Raw genomic sequence first — 20817 nt, forward strand, 5'->3', positions numbered from 1 at the left:
ACAAATTAAGTGAGGTGAATAGGAAAACAGAACATGAATACAGCCGTCCAAAAAGCTCTACATCATTACCACCATGGTGCATGAGCTAAAGGCTTCTCCTGCAGCACAGGTGAGGATTCTGTGTGCTCACTAGAGACTGGATGGTCTGCAATATTGGCACTAGGGGGCAGCAGGGAGCAGAAGGTGCAGGCTACAACTACTAACTCAGAGGCACACAGGGAGTCAAATGTGAACTGACAGGCGGAGGGCAGGCTGTGCTCGCTTTCCTCTGCAGTCTGCTTTTCCTTTTCTATGCCAGACTGGTGCCTTTCCCTCAGAATCTCTATTAAGCTCACCGCCTGAGCACTATATACTTTCTACTTATGCGCTTTTATATTTTTCAGCAGTTTTGAGTCTATTTAGGATCCTAAAAATATGGAAGCCCCAGACTTATCCAATGTCCCGACTGACATTCTCCTCTGTGACACCTTCACCCAGGTGCCCGAAGATGGCAATGCCCTGTCTTTGCTTTTGACCAGAACACAGCTGTTCATCCAGAGCCTGTCAGCTGCTTCCGCCGGGTCCACGCAGACCACCTTCTATCTTTTTGACTGCATTAGTTGTCGTGCTTTCAGGGGTAAAGACCCCAAAGACATAGGAGGCTACTGCAAAGTCATATTCTATCCTGTTCGAGGGATGTTGGGGACCACCACCTACCGGCAGCGAATATCCAGGACATTCCGGACAGAGGCATCAAGGGATAGAGAACAGAACCTGAACCTGGCGAAGACATGGGCAAAGAAGATATGCCAGCTGTCTTATGAGCAAGGTAAGTCTTCCTTACATAGGGCATAAGCCATCAGGATGTGCCAGGTATGTAGCAAACGAGTCAACAGCTTTTGGAGTCCGCTCAATAGCCAAATGTACTAAATATCAAGGAAATATATGGGACCAATATTATATACTGTAAATAAAATGCTTCTCGGAAGAGTCTTACAGATCTGAAATTTCAAATAATGATTTTTTTTTTTTTTAACAATGGTCATTTATGAACAGCACGCTAATGGAAAAGTGGGGAAGTTGCCCATAGCAGCCCTAATAAGATTCCATCTCTTTAAGTCTCAGATGCCTTTTGGAAAATGTAGACTGAAATCTAATTGGTGGCTATGGGCAAACAGTCAACTTTTTATTTGCCCCAGTTTTGATACATTTGCTATAGATGCCAAAATGTCTCCTGTAGATACATGGAATTGTAGCCAAAGTAACTTCAAGTTTAAATCGTTTATCTGCCCATACTAGTGTATATCGTTCCAAATGTAATATTGATTGAGAATTAGAGATGTCCCTATTGAGTTGTCTATTCTCTTTAATAATCCCTGCTATAATATCATAATCAATATAAAAATAAGGAATGCTCTAAAGTGATTGGCTGCTATGGATACACTCCTGCATGGGAGTAGGCCTCGTTATCAGAGGCCACCGCATGGCCTCATGTGTAGATTAGTGACACTTTTTCATGATACTAAACACTTCTTGGGTGCCAAAAGTTGCATAAACACAAGTGAAGTAGTGGAATTCAAAGGGGTTGTCCCGTGAAAAAGAAGTTATCACTTATGCACAGGATAGGTGATAACTAGTTGATTGATGGGGGCTAACTGCTGGAAGCTGCCAAATCTGCTGAAAGGGGTACTTTTATCCCCTTAGAATGGTAGGATGGAGCAGTAATGTGCGAATGTCACTATTCATTCTATATTGTGCTTCCGAGATTGCACTCGTTTTTTTTGCCAGCCACATAAAGAATGAATGGAGCAGCAGTCTTGTCCTGAACTTCCAACCTGTCGCTCCATTTTGTAATCCGGATCAAAAAAGATTCCCCCATTATGCAGATCAATGTGGATCCCAGCAGCGGCACAACCACCGATCAGCACGTTATCGCCTATCCAGCAGATTGAAGGTCAGGTCTAAAAATTCTGATGTATATTATATTCGGCTTATTTCAACCAGAATTTCCATTAAAGTGAGAAAAATCAAATAGATATGAATCGATGAGCTTTTATAGAGTTAAATATTGGTGTCCGATATTTTGTACTAGATGTTTCTAGGAGAACTGGGTGAGGATCACTATAGACAAACTTGTTTTTTTTTTTTTAGTGTTAATATATTATGTGCTTCCAAGCAAAAGCCGCCTGAATCATAGACAAGTCATTATTCTTCATGGTTCTCTAAGCCTGAAGTTAAAGGAAGCTCGAAAAGGCTGAACCTATGATCAGCAGGTTGCTTTGACATTGCTGTGTATATGTTCATTATTTTTAGCACTTTCTATACGCTTTTTCTATAATTTGGATGCACTTTTGCAATGCTTAACCGTTTGCTTTCCATATAATATTAAACAATGCTGAATCTGCACTGGCTTGTGTCATATGTTGTCACTCCAGCACAGAGAGCTTTGTTTGCACACCAGTGAATCAATGACCTGTTTCCAGATCATTGCCCTGTGCACTGGTAACAAACACCAGGTGTAACTCTTATCAGCTGGACAACAGTCAGACAGGTGTGACAGGTTCGAGCACATTCCAAGTACAGCGAACATTCATTGTACAGCCAGACGCTTTAGGACTCGTACACACAGCAGAGATGCTACGGCATGTTTAAAACAATGTGCACTGCCATAAAGTCTATGTTGGACTGTGTACAAAGATCATCTCCCCTAGGAGCAATGCTTCATACTTGCACATACTGAGTCTGATAGAACACGCCACGTTTTTTTCTGAATTGTACAGAATCGGTCAGATCCTCCGTATGTCTCTTTCTGAAATCTGAGGCATTTGAAGGTGCAGTGGGATTGGAAAGGTGGATTATGCACCTGTATGGGAGCCCAATTGTGGCCTTTCATAAAACTAAAACCCTAAGGCCATGTGCCCACGTAGCTCTTTTGCGGCATTTTTACGGCCGCGAAAACGCTTGTAAAACCGTCTGCCATGCAAAGCAATGTGAATTCGGATGTGCAATGCACATGATGCGCTAATTAGCGTGCCGAATTCGCATTGCGTTGCAAAACGCAGCATGGCCATTTCTACCGCGATTACGCTGCAAATTCGCGGCCATTGAGGAACATTGAAACGCAGCAAACCCGCAGGTATATGTGCATTTGCTGCATTTCAATTAAATTCAATGGCCACAAATTTGCAGCGTAATCGCAGTGCATGTGGTACCCAGGATGAAGAGGAGACTACAACTCCTCTTCATCCTGGCTACCACGCGGTGAAAAAAAGAAATAAAAAAGTTAAAAATAAAAGAAACCTGTATACTCACCTCCCGCCCGGCGTCAGCTATCCTCTCTCCTCGGCGTTCCGTGGTGTACCTGCAGGACCTGCGGTGACGTCATTTGGTCAGTTGATGGTCACGCGACCGCTGACGTCAGCGGTCAGGTGATGGTCGCGTGACCATCAGCTGACTATATGACGTCACCGCAGGTCCTGCCAGTACACCGCGGGACGCCGAGGAGAGAGGATCGCTGCCGCCGGGCGGGAGGAGAGCGGAGAGGTGAGTATACAGGTTTTTTTATTTTTAACTTTTTAATTCTTTTTTTTTTTTTTTTTTTTACTATAGATGCAGCATTTAAAGCATCTATGTTGGTCACACAATATAAATCCATGCCGGTCGCATGGATTTATATTGTGTGACCAACTTGTCAAGCACTTTTCCAAGTGATGCTGAAAATCGCTTGGAAAACTCCCTGAAAAAACGCTTCTCTCTGGCAGAAAAAAAACGCATGTAAATCTGCATGCATTTTTTTCTGCCAGAGAGAGGCAAAAACGCTGTGCATCAAATCTGCTATGTGGGCACATAGCGTAATACAGCCTAGACTGACAAATCATTCGGTATACATTCGTATAGGGAGAAACCTGTCGGTCATAAGGCACGGACTGGGAGAAATCGCCAGGGACCAGCCACTTGAATTTGACATCTGAGTCACATGGACCCTGCCATCTTTTAAAGGGACTCTGTCAGCACAGAATGACTGTTCAAACCAAGTACAGGCACTCGGTGCTTCATGGCGGGGCCAAATATTTAAGTACACCTTCCCGCCTGCCTGGTTTCCCTGTATTTCCACCCTTCTCTGGCTCTATGAAGCCAGAGCTGTCAATTAAAGAAGAGGGGTTGGAGATTGAGGGAAAACAAGCAGGTGGGAACACTGTATTTGTGCCGGCTGCTGCAGTCTCAGTACTGGTACGCGGTGGTCCGAGTGCTTGTCAGGCCCGAATGGGGGCACGCGGCAGTCTTTGTCAATTGTGGGATTAATAATAAAAAGGTTTGTGACACCAGTTGGGATGTTCGGCCTGGTATGGCCGGGCACTGATGAAGATCCCTGGGATTTAGGTGGTGATGAGCAGTGCCTGATGATTAACCCCTCCCAACCAGGGATGGCTCCCAGGGGGGGGTTGGAACAGGAATTGCGCAGCAGAGGATAATCAGCGTTAAATGGGGTAATAATCAGTTTGTACCTTTTGTACTGAAGTTTTGCAAACAGTTCCAGAAGATTCCATATAACTCTCGCAAAGGATTTTGGACGAACCTGCACGGTGAGAGCTCAGATTCTCTGCTGTGAGGTACATAGCCTTCCTACTGCTAATTATATCTCTGGTAAATGATTCCTTGGATCCCCAGGTGAAGAGTTGCTGAATCCGTGATCCCTTCCAGCAAAGAAGCAACGTGAATCCTGTCAGAACACTTACTTCTTGCAACAGTGTCCCTGATTCCATGCAGTTGCTGAGCTCCCGGGCAAAACACTTCACTGCTCGTTATATAAAGACCAAGCAGTCTCAGCTTAGCACAGACTCTGGAAGTCTCTGTGGCCCTAGGGACTGATACCCTGCCTCATGCAGCTTGTCCTCTGCAGAAAGCATGCTGCTTTTTTTTCTACACATGGACCTCCATGATGCTAAATCTTCCTCACACTACAACTTCAGAATCACCACCTCCCCCTTAAGGGATCGTGTACAACTTTCTGGTTTAGGCAAAAGTGCACAGTCCTTCAGTAAGGGATTGGGTACAATGTGTGGTTGTAGTTTCCCAGCAGAAAAACCAACCCTCACCGTAGCTGGCAATACAAATAAAATTATATTACACATGCAGGCATTTTGTGGTGCTACAGACACAGGCGCCACATATTTAAATGATTGGCTCCGCCATGAAGCACCAAGCGGCGGGACTTGGTTTGCACAGTCATTCAGTGCTGACAATCCCTTTAATAGTGTTATCTGATGTGACCGGTGCCCTTTAAATAAAGTTAAACTCCGGTATGTATTCTATGGGACCTGTTCTTGCTATTCGGTAAAATTGGCCAATAAATTACTACGTTAGTGCTTGTTAAGAAAAGCGTATTATAGGTACGAGTGCTGTCAAGATTTCACAAAACATTGGTCTGCACTGTCTATTTAATTGGACTGTTCACATGACAGCTTTTTCACCCAGATCTAGTGTCTGTGTGAAAAAAAAAAAAAAAGATCACAGCATTCACCTAGTTTTTTCTATATTTTGGATGACTCACCCATTCAAGTCTATCACTGTGCAAAGAAAACCCGGATCCCATGTGTATCATCCTTATAGCATCTGATTTTTCCAGATACATTGCAGTTATTAACATAGGAAACTGTATGTGATTTTTTTTTTTTTAATGTTAATGTATAAAAACGAATGCTATGAATGAAAATCAGATGATCTTTCATACACTTATCTGAACCTGGGCTAAATCTGATCTTAAAAGTTTTTAGTTTAAAAAATAAATAAAAAGTGTCGTTTTTCTCAGTACAGCGGACGTTGTTCTAAACATCTGCCTCTTCTCAGCAACATAATGCTGTCTAATAGTACAGGCATTGCTTTTCCGCAACACTGCTCCTCATTGTAGACATTTTAATTAGTTTTGGGAAATAGTCCAATTCTGTACCTCGATGAAGCATTCACCCATTTAGATATTTTGGTCATGTCCCTGTTATGTTCTGCTACCAGAGCTAAGGAAAGAGAGGAGATTTGTCCCTACGATAGAACTCAGCTGAATCCCTACGATGTAACAGGGAACCTGATCCTGCGATCAGACCTGCTAAAGTCCTAAGCTAGTCTGTACGGAGACCTATAGATATGGGGAAGGAATCCCTACAAGTACTAAGGACTGGGAGGAAAATGGGACACCTCCTAACAGAAATAGTAGCAGACAGACGAACAAACAAAATATATAGAACATAGAGGTCCGTAGACCAAGCAAACTAACAGAGTTAGATACAGAGCACAGGCTAGCTAGAAAGTAGTTAAACAATGAAGTCCAGCAAAGCCAGAAGGGCGGAGCAGGATTAAATAGGCCAACAAGGTCATGTGACCAGCAAAGGAAAAAACCTAAGAGCAAGGTTCTAACAGTACCCCCCCTTCTAAGAGGATCCTCCGGATCCCCTAGGACCAGGCTTATCAGGAAATCTCCTGTGAAACGCTCTGATAAGTCTGGACGCGGAAACATCATCTGACCTCACCCAAGAGTTATCCTCGGGTCCGAAACCTTTCCAGGCCACAAGATACTGCAAACTACCTCTATACCGTCTAGAGTTAAGGATGCGAGAAATTTCATATTCCCCGTCCTCCACCACCGGATGAACAGAGGCAGAGGCGTCACCATCCGACACAACAGCTTTTTTTAACAGAGAGACATGAAATACCGGATTAATTCTCCAGGAGGTAGGAACCTCCAACCTAACAGCAGATTGGTTGACAACCTGAAGCACCTTAAAGGGCCCTACAAACTTGGGACCCAATTTCTTAGAAGGAATCCTCAACCGCAGATTCCTAGAGGACAACCAGACCATGTCACCAACAGCGAACAAAACCTCCTGTCGTTTCCTATCAAAGTAGTCTTTAGATTTTCTGTTGGCCTCCTGAAGATTAACACGCACATCCGTCCAAACTCTCTCCAAATCACCGGAAAAATTCTCCTCCTCAGGCACGGCAGATCCCAACTTGGAGAACGACCCAAACGACGGATGTCTCCCAGAACAACAAAAAAAAGGCGAACAACCAGCAGAAGAAGATGTATGATTGTTCAGAGCAAATTCAGCAAGTGGCAGAAACTCAGACCACCCCTCTTGATTGTCTGCCACAAAACAACGCAAGAACTGCTCAACATCCTGGTTTTTCCTTTCTGTCTGGCCATTAGATTCAGGATGATATCCGGACGAGAACGACAAATGAACTCCCAACCTGTCACAAAAGGCACGCCAAAAACGAGCCACGAACTGAGGACCCCTATCAGAAACAATGTCAGTAGGAACGCCATGAAGTCTGACAATTTCCTTGACAAAGGCCTTAGCGAGAGTTTTAGCGCAAGGCAGTTTGACGAAGGGAACCAAGTGACACATCTTGCTAAAACGGTCCACGACCACCCAGATGACAGTAAAACCCTCAGAGGGGGGAAGGTCAGTTATAAAGTCCATAGCCAAATGTGTCCAAGGAGCACTGGGAACCTCCAAAGGACAAAGCAACCCCGCAGCAGGAGTATGTGAGGACTTAGATCTAGCACATATAGTACATTGACGCACCCACTTAATGACTTCCTTCTGCCATCCAGGCCACCAAAAACTGCGACCCACCAGTCTCTTGGTCTCAGAGATTCCGGGATGACCTGCCAACCGAGATTCGTGACACTCAACAAACAAATCTCTCCTAAAGGTCCCAGGCACAAACAACCTCCCATGAGGAGTGTTAGATGGGGCATTCTCCTGTGCTTTAAGAATCTCATCTTCCAAAACGGAGTCCAAAGCAGCTATCACAACACCTTCTTGTAAAATGTTCTCCTCTTTCTCAGCACCGACTATGGGAGAAAAACTGCGAGACAAGGCATCCGCCTTAACATTCTTAGTACCAGGGATGTAAGTAACGGAGAAATTAAACCGCGAGAAAAACAGTGCCCACCTAGCCTGACGGGCATTCAGGCGCTTGGCAGCATCAAGATATATCAGATTTTTATGATCCGTAAGAACCTGAACGGGAAATTCCGCACCTTCCAAGAAGTGGCGCCAGTGTTCAAATGCGAGTTTAATAGCCAATAATTCCCGATTACCAATATCGTAATTCAGTTCAGTCTCCGAAAATTTTTTTGAAAAAAAAAGGCACAGGGATGTAATCCATCCCCGTTATCCTGAGACAATACTGCGCCAACCCCCACAGAGGAAGCATCAACCTCAACCAAAAACGGCTTAGTCACATCAGGCTGCATAAGGATGGGAGCAGAGGTGAACCTCTCCTTGAGATACACAAAAGCTTCAATGGCCTCAGAAGACCACTGAACCGCATCAGCACCTTTCCTGGTGAGATCGGTCAGAGGTTTGACAATACTAGAAAAATTTTTTATGAATTTTCTGTAATAATTGGCGAAACCCAAAAACCTCTGTATCGATTTCAAACCAATAGGCCTAGGCCATTCCTGTACAGCTTGAACTTTAACCGGGTCCATCTCAAAACCTTCGCTGGAGATAATGTAACCCAAAAAACTAATTCTCTGTACAGCGAACTCACATTTCTCCAGCTTAGCAAAAAGTGAATTGTCCATTAATAACTGTAATACCTCACGTACGCTCCGCCAATGAGACTCCAGATCCGGCGAATAAATCAAAATGTCATCCAAATACACAACCACATTTTTGCCGATCAAAGGTCTAAGGATGTCATTAATAAGATTCTGAAAAAATGCAGGAGCATTAGTAAGACCAAAAGGCATAACCAGGTTCTCAAAATGACCCACAGGAGTGTTAAAAGCAGTCTTCCATTCATCACCCTCCTTCATGCGCAACAGATTGTATGCCCCCTTAAGGTCAATTTTAGAGAACCACTTGGCCCCCATTAACTGGTTAAACAGATCAGGAATCAATGGCAGTGGGTAAGGATTGCGTACAGTAATTTTGTTAATCTCACGAAAATCCAGACAAGGACGTAAACCGCCGTCCTTTTTTTTTACAAAAAAAAATCCAACCGCCACAGGAGACTTAGAGGGCCTAATGTGACCGGCGGCCAAACTTGTCTGTATGTATTCCTCCAAAGCCTTCCTCTCAGGAATAGTAAGGTTAAATAAACGACTTTTAGGAAGAGTCGCTCCAGGGACAAATTCAATAGAACAATCATAGTCTCTATGGGGAGGCAAAACCTGCGATTCCTTCTCAGAAAAAACTCTCCAAAAATCCTGAATAGGAACAGGCAATTCTCCCCTATCCAAAGCTGCAATACGCCCGTTACAACACTTATGGCTCCAGGATTTAATTTCACTGGTAGACCAATCCAGTACAGGATTGTGAAATTTTAACCAGGGCAATCCCAATATTACTGGAGAAGGCAAGTTATTCAAAACTACCAAATCCAATTTCTCATGGTGAACACCATTAATAGTGAGAGGAAATTCACAGACCTTGAGAGTAATATTCTTCAAAGGGGAACCATCCACAGAAACCACAGCAATGGGGGATGATAAAGGTTCGGGTTTTAAATTGAGTCTTTCCAAGAATCCCCCATCAATTACATTCAGAGTAGACCCACAATCAACAAACACCCGAAATTCCATTAATTTTTCCTGAGCAATCGTGGAAGCAGCTAAAAATACACCCTTGGAATTTAAACAGGCAATACGGGCATGACTGACCATTTTTTTTTCTTTCTTCATACGAAGCTCACAGCCTTTAATCAAATGACCAGATTTTCCGCAATAGAAACACAAGCCTTCAGAAAATCGACAGACTTTTTCTTGAGAGCGAGGTGCCACCGATCCAATCTCCATCGGTTCACCACTGTTAGTACACACATTCTCATAACCAGAAACTGACATAGCAGAGGATTTGCTCTCATTAACCCTTGCACGCAGTCTCCTATCCACCCGTATAGCTAATTGCATAGCCTGTTGCAAATCTTCAGGTGTAGGATAAGCAATTAGCAGGTCTTTAACCCTTTCATTGAGCCCAGCAAGAAATAGACTTTTCAGAGCAGAATCGTTCCACCCTGTTTGAGTAGACCATCGACGGAAATGAGTACAATATTTTTCCACATTACCTGATCCCTGTTTCAAACGTCTCAACTCAGTCTCAGCTGATGCGACACGGTCAGGATCATCATATAATAGCCCCAAAGCAGAAAAAAAACTATCCACTGATCTGAAGCATGTATCACTAGGTTGCAAAGAAAAGGCCCACTCCTGAGGCTCTTTGCGCAAAAGTGACATTATGAACCCTATGCGCTGGGATTCATCCCCAGAGGACTTGGGTCTCAAACGAAAATACAATAAGCAAGCATTTTTAAATGAAAAAAATTCTCGGTGTTCACCAAAAAATAAATCCGGCAAACATACCTTAGGCTCCAAGAAATGTGCTCCAGGACAGCTACTCACGTGCTGACGGAGCTCGGCCACCTCCAGAGAGAGTCCCTGCAGGCGATGAGCCAAATCCTGAACCGACACCATGATGGAACAGAAAAATCTTTCCTTAGAGAATTTGCAGGCTGGACTTACTGTTATGTTCTGCTACCAGAGCTAAGGAAAGAGAGGAGATCTGTCCCTACGATAGAACTCAGCTGAATCCCTACGATGTAACAGGGAACCTGATCCTGCAATCAGACCTGCTAAAGTCCTAAGCTAGTCTGTACGGAGACCTATAGATGTGGGGAAGGAATCCCTACAAGTACTAAGGACTGGGAGGAAAATGGGACACCTCCTAACAGAAATAGTAGCAGACAGACGAACAAACAAAATATATAGAACATAGAGGTCCGTAGACCAAGCAAACTAACAGAGTTAGATACAGAGCACAGGCTAGCTAGAAAGTAGTTAAACAATGAAGTCCAGCAAAGCCAGAAGGGCGGAGCAGGATTAAATAGGCCAACAAGGTCATGTGACCAGCAAAGGAAAAAACCTAAGAGCAAGGTTCTAACAGTCCCCATATCTTCAACGCAAAAGGAAATTAGGAGCTAGGGCTGTTGTGGCGATCTAAATAATGGTTTACAACAGTGGGAGAAAAATTCCCAGCAAGACAGGACACCCTGTGAAAACCTGTATGTAAAGATAACTTGGGTGGAAGTGCTCTTTCAGAGCTTCCCATTTAGGTTTGCAGGGGCTGTGTTGATCATGGCAAGAACCAAGCTGTGTGCAGCTGATAAGGAAAAGTAAACTTTGCAGATCCCCCAAACCTTACTTAACATTCACTGCAAAATATTTGTGTACCTTAGAAATACTTGTATCATTGGGATTATTTACTGTACATGTTTGGAAATGCAAGATATCAATTTCACCTGTCCAGTAATCATCTGTTAGAAATAGATCGAGCAGCAATAGAGTATCTTAGCACGACAAAAAAGTTGTGCAGATGTAAAGTGACCGAGGGAGGTAGCCATGGACGAGCTGCTGCTCCACAACGCCCTGGCACTTTACAGGAAAATCATGTCCTAATCCCAGTATGCTACCAGGTGTGGGGTCTAACACGCTCACTTGTCGGCAGTCTCCAGTCCTCCATCTTCAGGAGCCGCCGCACATAACTCAGAGAACACGCAGTTCGTTTTAACAAGCAAAAGTTTACTGGACAGTTCAAGTTTATCAGATTGTAACACCCAGTATTGGGCCCAACACTTCTTGTTCCTTGTTTCCTCAATACAATATGTCTTCAGCATTACTATCCATTTCTCCTGGACTAGTCCTATATTTACTGTTTCTGTCAGCCCCAAGGATTTCCTGTCCAGTTCTGCAGTTCACCCAAGATCCGTTACTTTCCCTTCACGTAGTTTCATGTCCATCATCCCCTGTACGCTGGAAGATAAGGCACTCTTCTTAGTACTTTTAACGAGCCTTGAGCTCCAGACGTTGCAGGAATGTCCGCAAGGGATTCCAGTAAGGCTTCCCACTGCCCTGAACAATAGATGCTCACCCACTGCAACTTGACCTTGGTTACTGTACTTCCCTAACTGACTATCTATTAGGAAGCTATCCCTTTTTACTGGGACTTGTCCCTCCCACTATGGGCTAGTCCCAACTTTAACTATGTCTGTCCCTAAAATATATAGCTGGCAAATCACCCTCACAACTCTTATGTATTATATCACATTCCCTATAGTCGCTTACCTTGTGTTCTAACCTATGTCTTACTCTATACTTTTCTATACTTTACACTAAACATTACTTATGCGACACATATTATCATACCAGCGTATACACCTAAAACCGTAATAAGACACATAACATCATTAACATAACGAGATTGTTGTCTTCAGGGCCAGGAACGCAACAGTATAGTCCACCACTCTTACACAGGCACAACTTTTTTGTCCGGCTGGAAAAAAAAAACAGATTGCAACTGGATCTTTTTTAATATTGAAGTCTTTGGAAAACAGATCTATTAAACAGCCATCCATTTAACGGATGCTTTTTGTTTTGTTTACTGGATCTGTTTCAAACAGATGATTACTGGATATGTGAACTTGGCCTAAGAACATAGCCTGAAACCAGATAAAGCTTCCCATGGCTATATAGAGGTTTGCCATTAGGTTATGATAAGAAAAATAATGCTGAATAACAGTCTCTATATGCAATTAAAAGGACAATATATATATATATATATATATATATATAATATATATTTAGTTAAGTTTATGTATGTGTGTGTATGTGCATATATAAATACAATTATATAGTATGACTGTTTATATAGTTATCACCTGTCCTGCAGATAGATATATCTATTTGTAGGATGGGTGATAACTTACTGATCGTTGGTTGAAAAGCAGAATGGCAAGTTTTATCCCGATGGGAACTTTTCATCCCTTTTCCAAAATGGAGCAGCAGGTAAGGCGCACAGCCATCGCTCCATTCATTCTCTGTGGGGCTGCTAGAAAAAGCACAGCACCATATTGACTAAATGAATCAGCGGTGGATTATGTGCACTGCCGCTCCATTCTAAAGGCCCCGTCACACACAACGAGATCGCTAGCGAGATCGTTGATACGTCACGGTTTTTGTGACGCAATAGCGATCTCGCTAGCGATCTCGTTATGTCTGACAGGTAGCAACGATCAGGCCCCTGCTGTGAGATCGTTACAAAGCTTCCTGGACCATTCCTGGGTCGTTGCTCTCCCGCTGGGCAGTGTACATCGCTGTATTTGACACCTTATCAACGACCTCGTTAGCGATTCAGAAATGAGACACGTAGGCGTGCATAAATTGGACTTTTCCGCGCCCCTCGTCCCCGATTGGTGGTCACTACAGCGTTCTCATTTTCCGCCGTGCATAAAGAAGGCAACAGAATAGCGATTCCATCCTTTGTTTCTGACCTCGTGCTGGATTGCAGATCCTAGCAGAATTCTCTGGGCTGTTGATATCCGTTCATTCGACTGAGTCCTGATTTTGCGGATCGTTGTAGCGTTCTCCGGCTGTGACTGGCCGTACGTCTGGTCTTGTCAATTTTGGTCAATCGGAGCTGAGGGGGATCGGAAAAGTAATTTTATGCACGCCTTTGTGACACAGTACAGTCCCTATCAAGGTGTGGATCGTTGAAATAGCTGCTGTGTGAAAGCATCCCAACGACCGCCGAGATTGTTAGTTAGATCGCTGGGGCGGCCGAAATCGTTGGGAAGTTCTGCATGTTTGACAGCTCCCCAGCGATCACGAAACGACGCTCCAGCGATCCCAAAACCGTGACGTAATAACGATCTCGCTAGCGATCTCGTTATGTGTGACGGGGCCTTTAACAGGGATAAAAGTTCTCAGCTTGCCCAATCGGTGGGGGTCCCAGCCGTCAGATCCTCCACTGATCAAGAAATTATTGATTATCCTTAGGATAGATGATAACTTGCTTTCACCAAACAAGGCCTTGAAGGCAGATCTGTCACCAGATTTCAGAATACAAACTACATATATTAAATAAATCTTAGACTTGATGAGACTGGTGTATTTATTTTAAGTAAAGAGATGAGAATGATGTTGAGGACCAACAGCTTTCCAAGTTTAGCAATTTATTTAGAATCATGATTGCATTTTGTAACATCCCTGGCGGCTTGCTGGCATGGCTTGCCATCTCCCGCCATGCAAGACTGCCAACTTACCTTTCAGTCCAGGCTGCACACTTTGCACCATTACTTGCTGTGTGCATGTCTCTTGTCTGATTGCTTAGGGCGGCGGCCCTGTTACTTCCTGATTCTTAAAGTTACAGAGTGCACAGTCCTAATGCGTCCCCAGCCTATTGCTGCGAGTCACTGGATACTTAAACCCCCTCCACCCAGTAGGAGGTACCTGCACAACACTTTCGTTCAGTGTGTTCTGTGCAACTGAGTTGCCAGGTCCCATCCCATCCCATCCCATTCCATCCCGTCCCGTCCCGTCCCTGTTTCCGCCACCCTGGGGACTGAGTACCCAGGCCCGTTACCTGTATCTGCGACTTCTAGTCTGTTTCCGCCACCCCGGGGGCTGAGTACCCAGGCTCGTTACCTGTATCTTGTACCAGGTTCAGTTCCTGTCTGAACTGTGTCCTAACCCGTTACCAGTTTCTATCTATGTCCGATCCTTCCCTTTTCCTGCAATGTCTGAACCTGTACCTAACTCCAACTCGTTGTCTCTGTACTTTTGTTTGTGAGTTTTGTGTCCACTCGCTACTTCATTGTAAGTACCTTGTGTCTATCTGGTTCTGCTTGTTCCGTTTCCCTGCCCCCGTATCTACCTCCTGTGTTCTAGCTATCTTCCTGTGTTTCCCAGTCTGTTCCATGTAAACAGAGCCCTGTCCTGTCTGCCTGCGGGTCTGCTCTGCTCCTCTTGCCCTCTGCACCTGCAGCTTAACTCTTCTCTGCTTCTCCTCCGTGCCTGCGGTTCTGCTCTGCTCCGCTGTCCTCTGCACCTGCGGCTCTGCTCCGCTCTGCTCCTCTTTCCGTCTGCACCTGCAGCTTAACTCTGCCCTGCTTGTCCTCCGCGTCTGCGGTTCTGCTCTGCTCTGCTCCGCTTGTCCTCCGCGTCTGCGGCTCTGCTCCGCTTGTCCTCCGCGTCTGCGGTTTGCTCTGCTCCGCTTGTCCTCCGTGGCTACGGTTCTGCTCTCCTCTGTTCTGCTCTGCTTGTCCTCCGCGCCTGCGGCTCTGCTCTGATTGTCCACCGCACCTGCGGCTCTGTTCCTGTATCCCAGTCTGTACTGGTCCCTATCCAGCCTATCTGCCAGTACCCGGATGCCTGCATACCAGCCATGCCTGCAAGTACCCACCTGTCTGCATACCAGTCGTGCCTGCCAGCACCTGCCTGTCTGCATACCAGCCAAACCTGCCCGTCCCTGCATTCCCCGGTGTGGGTCAACAGCTGTGACCGGGGTCTGACCTGGAGTAGCACCTGGGCCACCTCCCATGTCCCTCCTCAGACCACGGAGTCGATTAAGCCGCCGTGTGTTCGTGGTCTGATCTGGCGAGGCCCCTCACCACCTGTGAACTTGACCCAATCACGTCCCACCTCATCCCCCAACCTTACCACTATCTTCATCCCAACCCTAACCCACCTTTTCAACCTGTCACTAACAACTGGTGCCTTCCCCTCATGCTTCAAACCTGCCTCAATCACACCCATCCTCAAAAAGCCCTCCATTGACCCATCCTCTTTGACTAGCTGTCGCCCTATATCACTTCTTCCCTAAGACTCAACTACTGGAACAACATGTCCACTTTGAACTGTCCTCCTACCTCTCCTCCTGCTCTCTCTTTGACCGACTCCAATTTGGTTTCCGATCTCACCATTCCACTGAAGCTGCCCTGACTAAAGTCACCAACGACCTACTAACCGCCAAATCTAAGAGACACTACTCTGCCTCCTCCTCCTAGACCTGTCATCTGCCTTCGACGCAGTGGACCATTCCCTCTTACTACAGACTCTCTCATCTCTCGGCATCACAGACTTGGCCCTATCTTGGACCTCTTCATACCTAACAGACAGGACATTCAGTGTCTCCCACTCACACACCACCTTCTCATCTCACCCCCTATCAGTTGGTGTCCCCCAAGGTTCAATTCTAGGACCCCTGCTCTTCTCCATCTACACCTTTTTCTTGGGACAGCTCATAGTCTCACGGCTTTCAGTATCACCTCTATGCTGATGACACACAGATCTACCTCTCTGGACCCGACATTTCCTCCCTACTAACCAAAATGCCACAATGTCTATCCGCTATTTCATCCTTCTTCTCTGCCAGATTTCTAAAACTTAACATGGACAAAACAGAATTCATCATCTTTCTACCAACTCATTCAACCCCCCCCCCCACACCTGACCTATCTATCAACGTCAATGGCTGTTCACTTTCCCCAGGCCCTTACTACATCCTGCCAACTCAAAAATATCTCCCGCATCCGCACATTTCTCATCCACGAATCTTCAAAAGCACTAGCGCACGCGCTCATCATCTCCCGCCTCGACTACTGCAACCTCCTGCTCTGTGGCCTCCCTTCCAACACTCTCGCACCCCTCCAATCCATCCTAAACTCTGCTGCCTGACTAATCCACCTGTCCCCCCACTATTCCCTGGCCTCTCCTCTCTTTCAATCCCTTCACTGGCTCCCCATTGCTAAGAGACTCCAGTTCGAAACCCTAACCGTGGCATACAAACCATCCACAACCTGTCTCCTCCATATGTCTGTGACTTAAGCCCCCGTCTCACATAGCGATATCGCTAGCGATATCGCTGCTGAGTCACGGTTTTGGTGACTCACCAGCGATGTCGTTGTGTGTGACACTTTGCAACGATCAGGCCCCTGCTGTGAGGTCGCTGATCGTTGCAAAGTGTCCTGGACCATTTTTTGGTCGCTGGCCTCCCGCTGGCCAGCACACATCGCTGTGTGTGACCATCGGGACCAACGATCTGGCTGGTAACTATGGTAAACATCGGGTTACTAGGGGCACGCGCGCACTTAGTAACCCACTGTTTACCATGGATACCACTCTGCTACGGTGCACGGAGGCTCCCGCGCACCGTAGCAGAGTGGTATCCATGGTAAACAGCGGGTTACTAGGGGCACACGCGCACTTAGTAACCCGATGTTTACCATAGTTACCAGTCTGCTCCTGCTTGCAGCAGGCTGGTAACGGGAGCAGGACATCGTGGAACGATTCTTTCCACGATATCGCTGCTCCCCTGATCGCTGGTGAGCCTGCCTGTTTGACAGCTCACCAGCGATGTATTAGCGATGCAGCAACGATCCCTGACAGGTCGTATCGTTGTCGGGATCGCTGCTGCATCGCTTAGTGTGACGGGGCCCTTAGTCTCCCAATGCATACCTGCACGCAACCTATGATTTTCACAAGATCTCCTTCTCTACTCCCCTCTTATCTCCTCTTCCCACAATTGCATAAAAGATTTCTCCCGTGCATTCCACTACTCTGGAACTCTCTACCCCAACATATCAGACTCTCGCCTACCATGGAAACCTTCAAAAGGAACCTGAAGACCCACCTCTTCCGACAAGCGTACAACATGCAGTTATCCCTCGCTCCACCATACCGCTGTACGACCAGTTCTGCCCTCACCTACTGTATCCTCACCCATCCCTTGTAGACTGTGAGCCCTCACGGGCAGGGTCCTCGCTCCTCCTGTACCAGTCGACGTCACGTTTTGTTCAAGATTATTGTAATTGTTCTTGTATGTGTAACCCTTTTTCACATGTAAAGCGCCATGGAATAAATGGCGCTATAATAATAAATAACCTGAAAGCCTCTTTTCTATGACAGCCTATGGGGGCATGGTCCTTCTAAGGTTTAAAGAAGTTATCCACTACTTTTACATTGATGACCTATCCGTAGGATAGGTCATCAATGTCTGATCGGCCACGGTCCAACACCCGGCACTACTGCCGATCAGCTGTTATCGGTGTCTTGAGGGTCGACAAGCTGGGAATTACCCTTTAATGACTGTATATAAGAAATCTGATACAACTTTCTAATATACAGTTTCTCAATTACGCTCCATTTTCATATTGTTTTACACTTTTGTTTACATGCAGAGGCTGAAAAACCTTGATGCCCCTTTGACACGTTTAGAATTTGATTAGGCTTTAGGCACAGATTATCCTCATCAAATCCGCTAACGTCCTGTATCCAATGCAAGTAATTAAATAAGGGAAGTTTTTACTCCAGTCACATGCTCGGGAGAAAGAAATCTCTGCAGATTTTTGTCTGCACCATGGGGAAAAAAAATCATCTACGAGAATAAAATTCATGTTAAATCTTGTTGCAGAATCTGCACAGAAAAGCTACTGATGTGATCTATTGCGATCTAATAGAGCTAAACAGATTTGCTGACACATTTGCTGCATATTTTTTGCCACTGAACCGTCTGTAAATACATGTAAGGCCACAGCCCCACTATCAGTATTTGGTCAGTATTTTTTTTCAGGAGTGGGAGACAAAACCAGGAGTGGATGATAAATACATAATTGGTGCACTTGTTTCTATTAGGGTATGTGCAGACTATACGGAGCCGGTTGCGGCCCCGAGGCTGTGGAGAAGCCGCCTCCGGCTTCCACTGATTATTCAAATGAGCACCGACCTCTTTTTTTTTTTTTCTCACATGTAGACTTTCCCCATAGATATTAGGTCTATGAGGAAAGCCTGCATGCGGACCCGCCGGAGAAACTGACATGCTGCGGTCTGGAAAGACGTGTCGCATGTCTGTTTCCGTGGGTGAGCTGCAGACGCATAGTAGATATGGGATTTGTATAAATCCCATCCACAATGCTGTAAAATCTGGCCACTACAGATCGCACGCAGCACACTTGCGCTGCGTCCAACCCGCAGTGAACACTGATCGTGTGCACATACCCTTATACCTTTTCTTTGATTGTTCCTCACCTGGTTTTGGCTCCCACTCCTGAGAAAAAATACTGACCAAATACTGATAGTAGTGCCGTGGCCTTAGATTTGGGATAGGAATATACATTTCTTACTGACCTAGTTCTGCTCTTATCTGAGAAGTGGATAGAATTATACCCAGTCTAAGTGATTCTCTGTGATCGAAACAACCCCAAATGCAAAGCGATGAGGAATTGAAATCTAAAGTATGTTATAACGTTTGATCAGAAAATGTTGGGCTTTAAAATCCAAACCCTGAAATCCTAGTGTAGCTAGAGAGGATAATGTTCTAAATTTAATAACTGATCATGTAATTCTTTTCCTATCACAGATCACCCACCCCTATTGCCCTCTCCAGCTCGCTTTCTAGTGCTACTCAATCCCCGTGGAGGAACTGGAAAAGCATTCACTCTCTTTGAGACCCATGTGATGCCCATGTTAACAGAGGCCAATGCCCACTTCACTCTGCTGGTGACAGGTAAGTTCTTTACAAGGCTCTGGTGGGTGACTCACAGGTTAAATCATTGCAATTTTGGACATTGACCTGGAACAGGGTGAAAGACCTTGATGTTAGTTTGCTACTCCTGTGCTGGGGGTGAGGTGTCCAGGTAAGGTGCCTTTTGTACAGACCATGACTGGAAGGTCATCATGAAGATGACTAATGTTACATTTCCACTTTTCAGTCTCATGGCCAACCAAGTAAAGCATCTAAAACCATATTAACCCATGCGGCTAATTTGGGCATTTATGATTCCAGCATGCTGATGTGTGTGTGTGACAGCAGGATCTTTATAACTTGAGGAGAAATACCACAGGAATGACAAATGTGACCAAGCATTCTGCGATCTCTAAACCAAGCAGCCCAGGAGAAATATGCAGATTCCCTCTGTTACGGGTCCGGGTGGTGGAACCTCTGTGCCGTGGTGCAAGAAGGGACCCAGAGGGGCGTAACTAAGTATCAACTCAGACCGACCCTGATCGTATGGCGGCTAACGACTCCGTGACCAGGGAGGGACCGAGCAGAGGGACCAGGTGCTACTCTGGGGACGACCTTGTAAGAGAGCAGGTGGCTCCCACGGGTCAGCAGACGGGGACTGACTGGTATAGCGGATGGACACAACAGGCAAGCAGAAGTCTCTGGGTAGTTGACAGGTGGTCACGGCAAGTGACCGCAGGAGCCTCCAGGTAGGCTATCAGGTAACATGCAGGTAACAGGCGAGTGCTCCCAGGTGAGCGAGCTAGCGGGTACGGCTGGTAGCAGGCAGGTAACTGGCAGGTGCTTCCTGGTAAGCAGGCGGACTTGCCCATAGACAGACTGGCGGGTAGAACGGAAGGCAGACTGTCTGGCTGGAGAGTAGTCAGACTGGCGGACTGGAACAGTAGTCAGGCTTGCAACTGGACCTGAGGGCTGAAGCAGAGGTAAGTATGCTGTGCATCAACTTTTGCTCGGGCACCTCCATTTTGGAGGAGGTGCCTTATATATGGGAGGACCCTCAGCTATTGGCCGGGGACTCCTTAGGACACCACGCGCGGTCGCTCCCCCTCTCTTAAGCACAGTGCCCGGGAAGCTGCGCCCGCCAGCAGCAGCAGGAAGAGGAGCGCAGGAGGACGCCGCGCGGGGAGGTGAGAGGGACAGCGTCTCTGCCTGGCAGGGGGCAGAGACGCCGCTGCTACAGTACCCCCCCCCCTTTACGCCCCCTCTTTTTTTAGGCCAGAAAGAAATTTTTCAAGGAGAAGCGGGGCATGGATGTTCTCCCTGGGTTTCCAAGTTCTCTCCTCTGGGCCAAACCCCTTCCAATCCACCAGAAAAAAGGTTTTTCCTCTTACCCTTTTGGTAGCCAGAATGTTCTCTACCTCAAAAACGTCCTCAGCAGAAACCGAAGCAGGGGAAGAACCTGGATTGTTGGAAAAAGAATTAAAGACAACTGGTTTGAGGAGAGATATGTGGAAGGAGTTGGGAATCCGTAAGGTGG

At 46.0% G+C, this 20817-nt stretch overlaps 1 protein-coding gene across 2 annotated transcripts in view; it reads left to right on the forward strand.

The window, feature by feature from the left end:
• Window positions 1-220: 220 nt before the first annotated feature.
• The window catches only part of SPHK1 (sphingosine kinase 1), a 53203-nt gene continuing 32606 nt past the window's right edge, over window positions 221-20817 (forward strand). Inside the window, exons 1-2 of one of the 2 annotated variants that reach the window (XM_073683954.1) lie at window positions 221-808; window positions 19176-19322. In XM_073683954.1, the coding sequence (XP_073540055.1) occupies window positions 415-808; window positions 19176-19322 (541 nt within the window). In that variant the 5' untranslated portion in view covers window positions 221-414. Of the gene's footprint in view, window positions 809-1625; window positions 1934-19175; window positions 19323-20817 lie in introns of those variants that run through there. The other variant, XM_073683955.1, reaches the window with a different exon arrangement.

Source organism: Phyllobates terribilis, unplaced genomic scaffold (assembly GCF_046119375.1).
Source record: "Phyllobates terribilis strain yellow unplaced genomic scaffold, ASM4611937v1 Scaffold_5__5_contigs__length_657084704, whole genome shotgun sequence".
NCBI classification, from domain to species: domain Eukaryota; kingdom Metazoa; phylum Chordata; class Amphibia; order Anura; family Dendrobatidae; genus Phyllobates; species Phyllobates terribilis.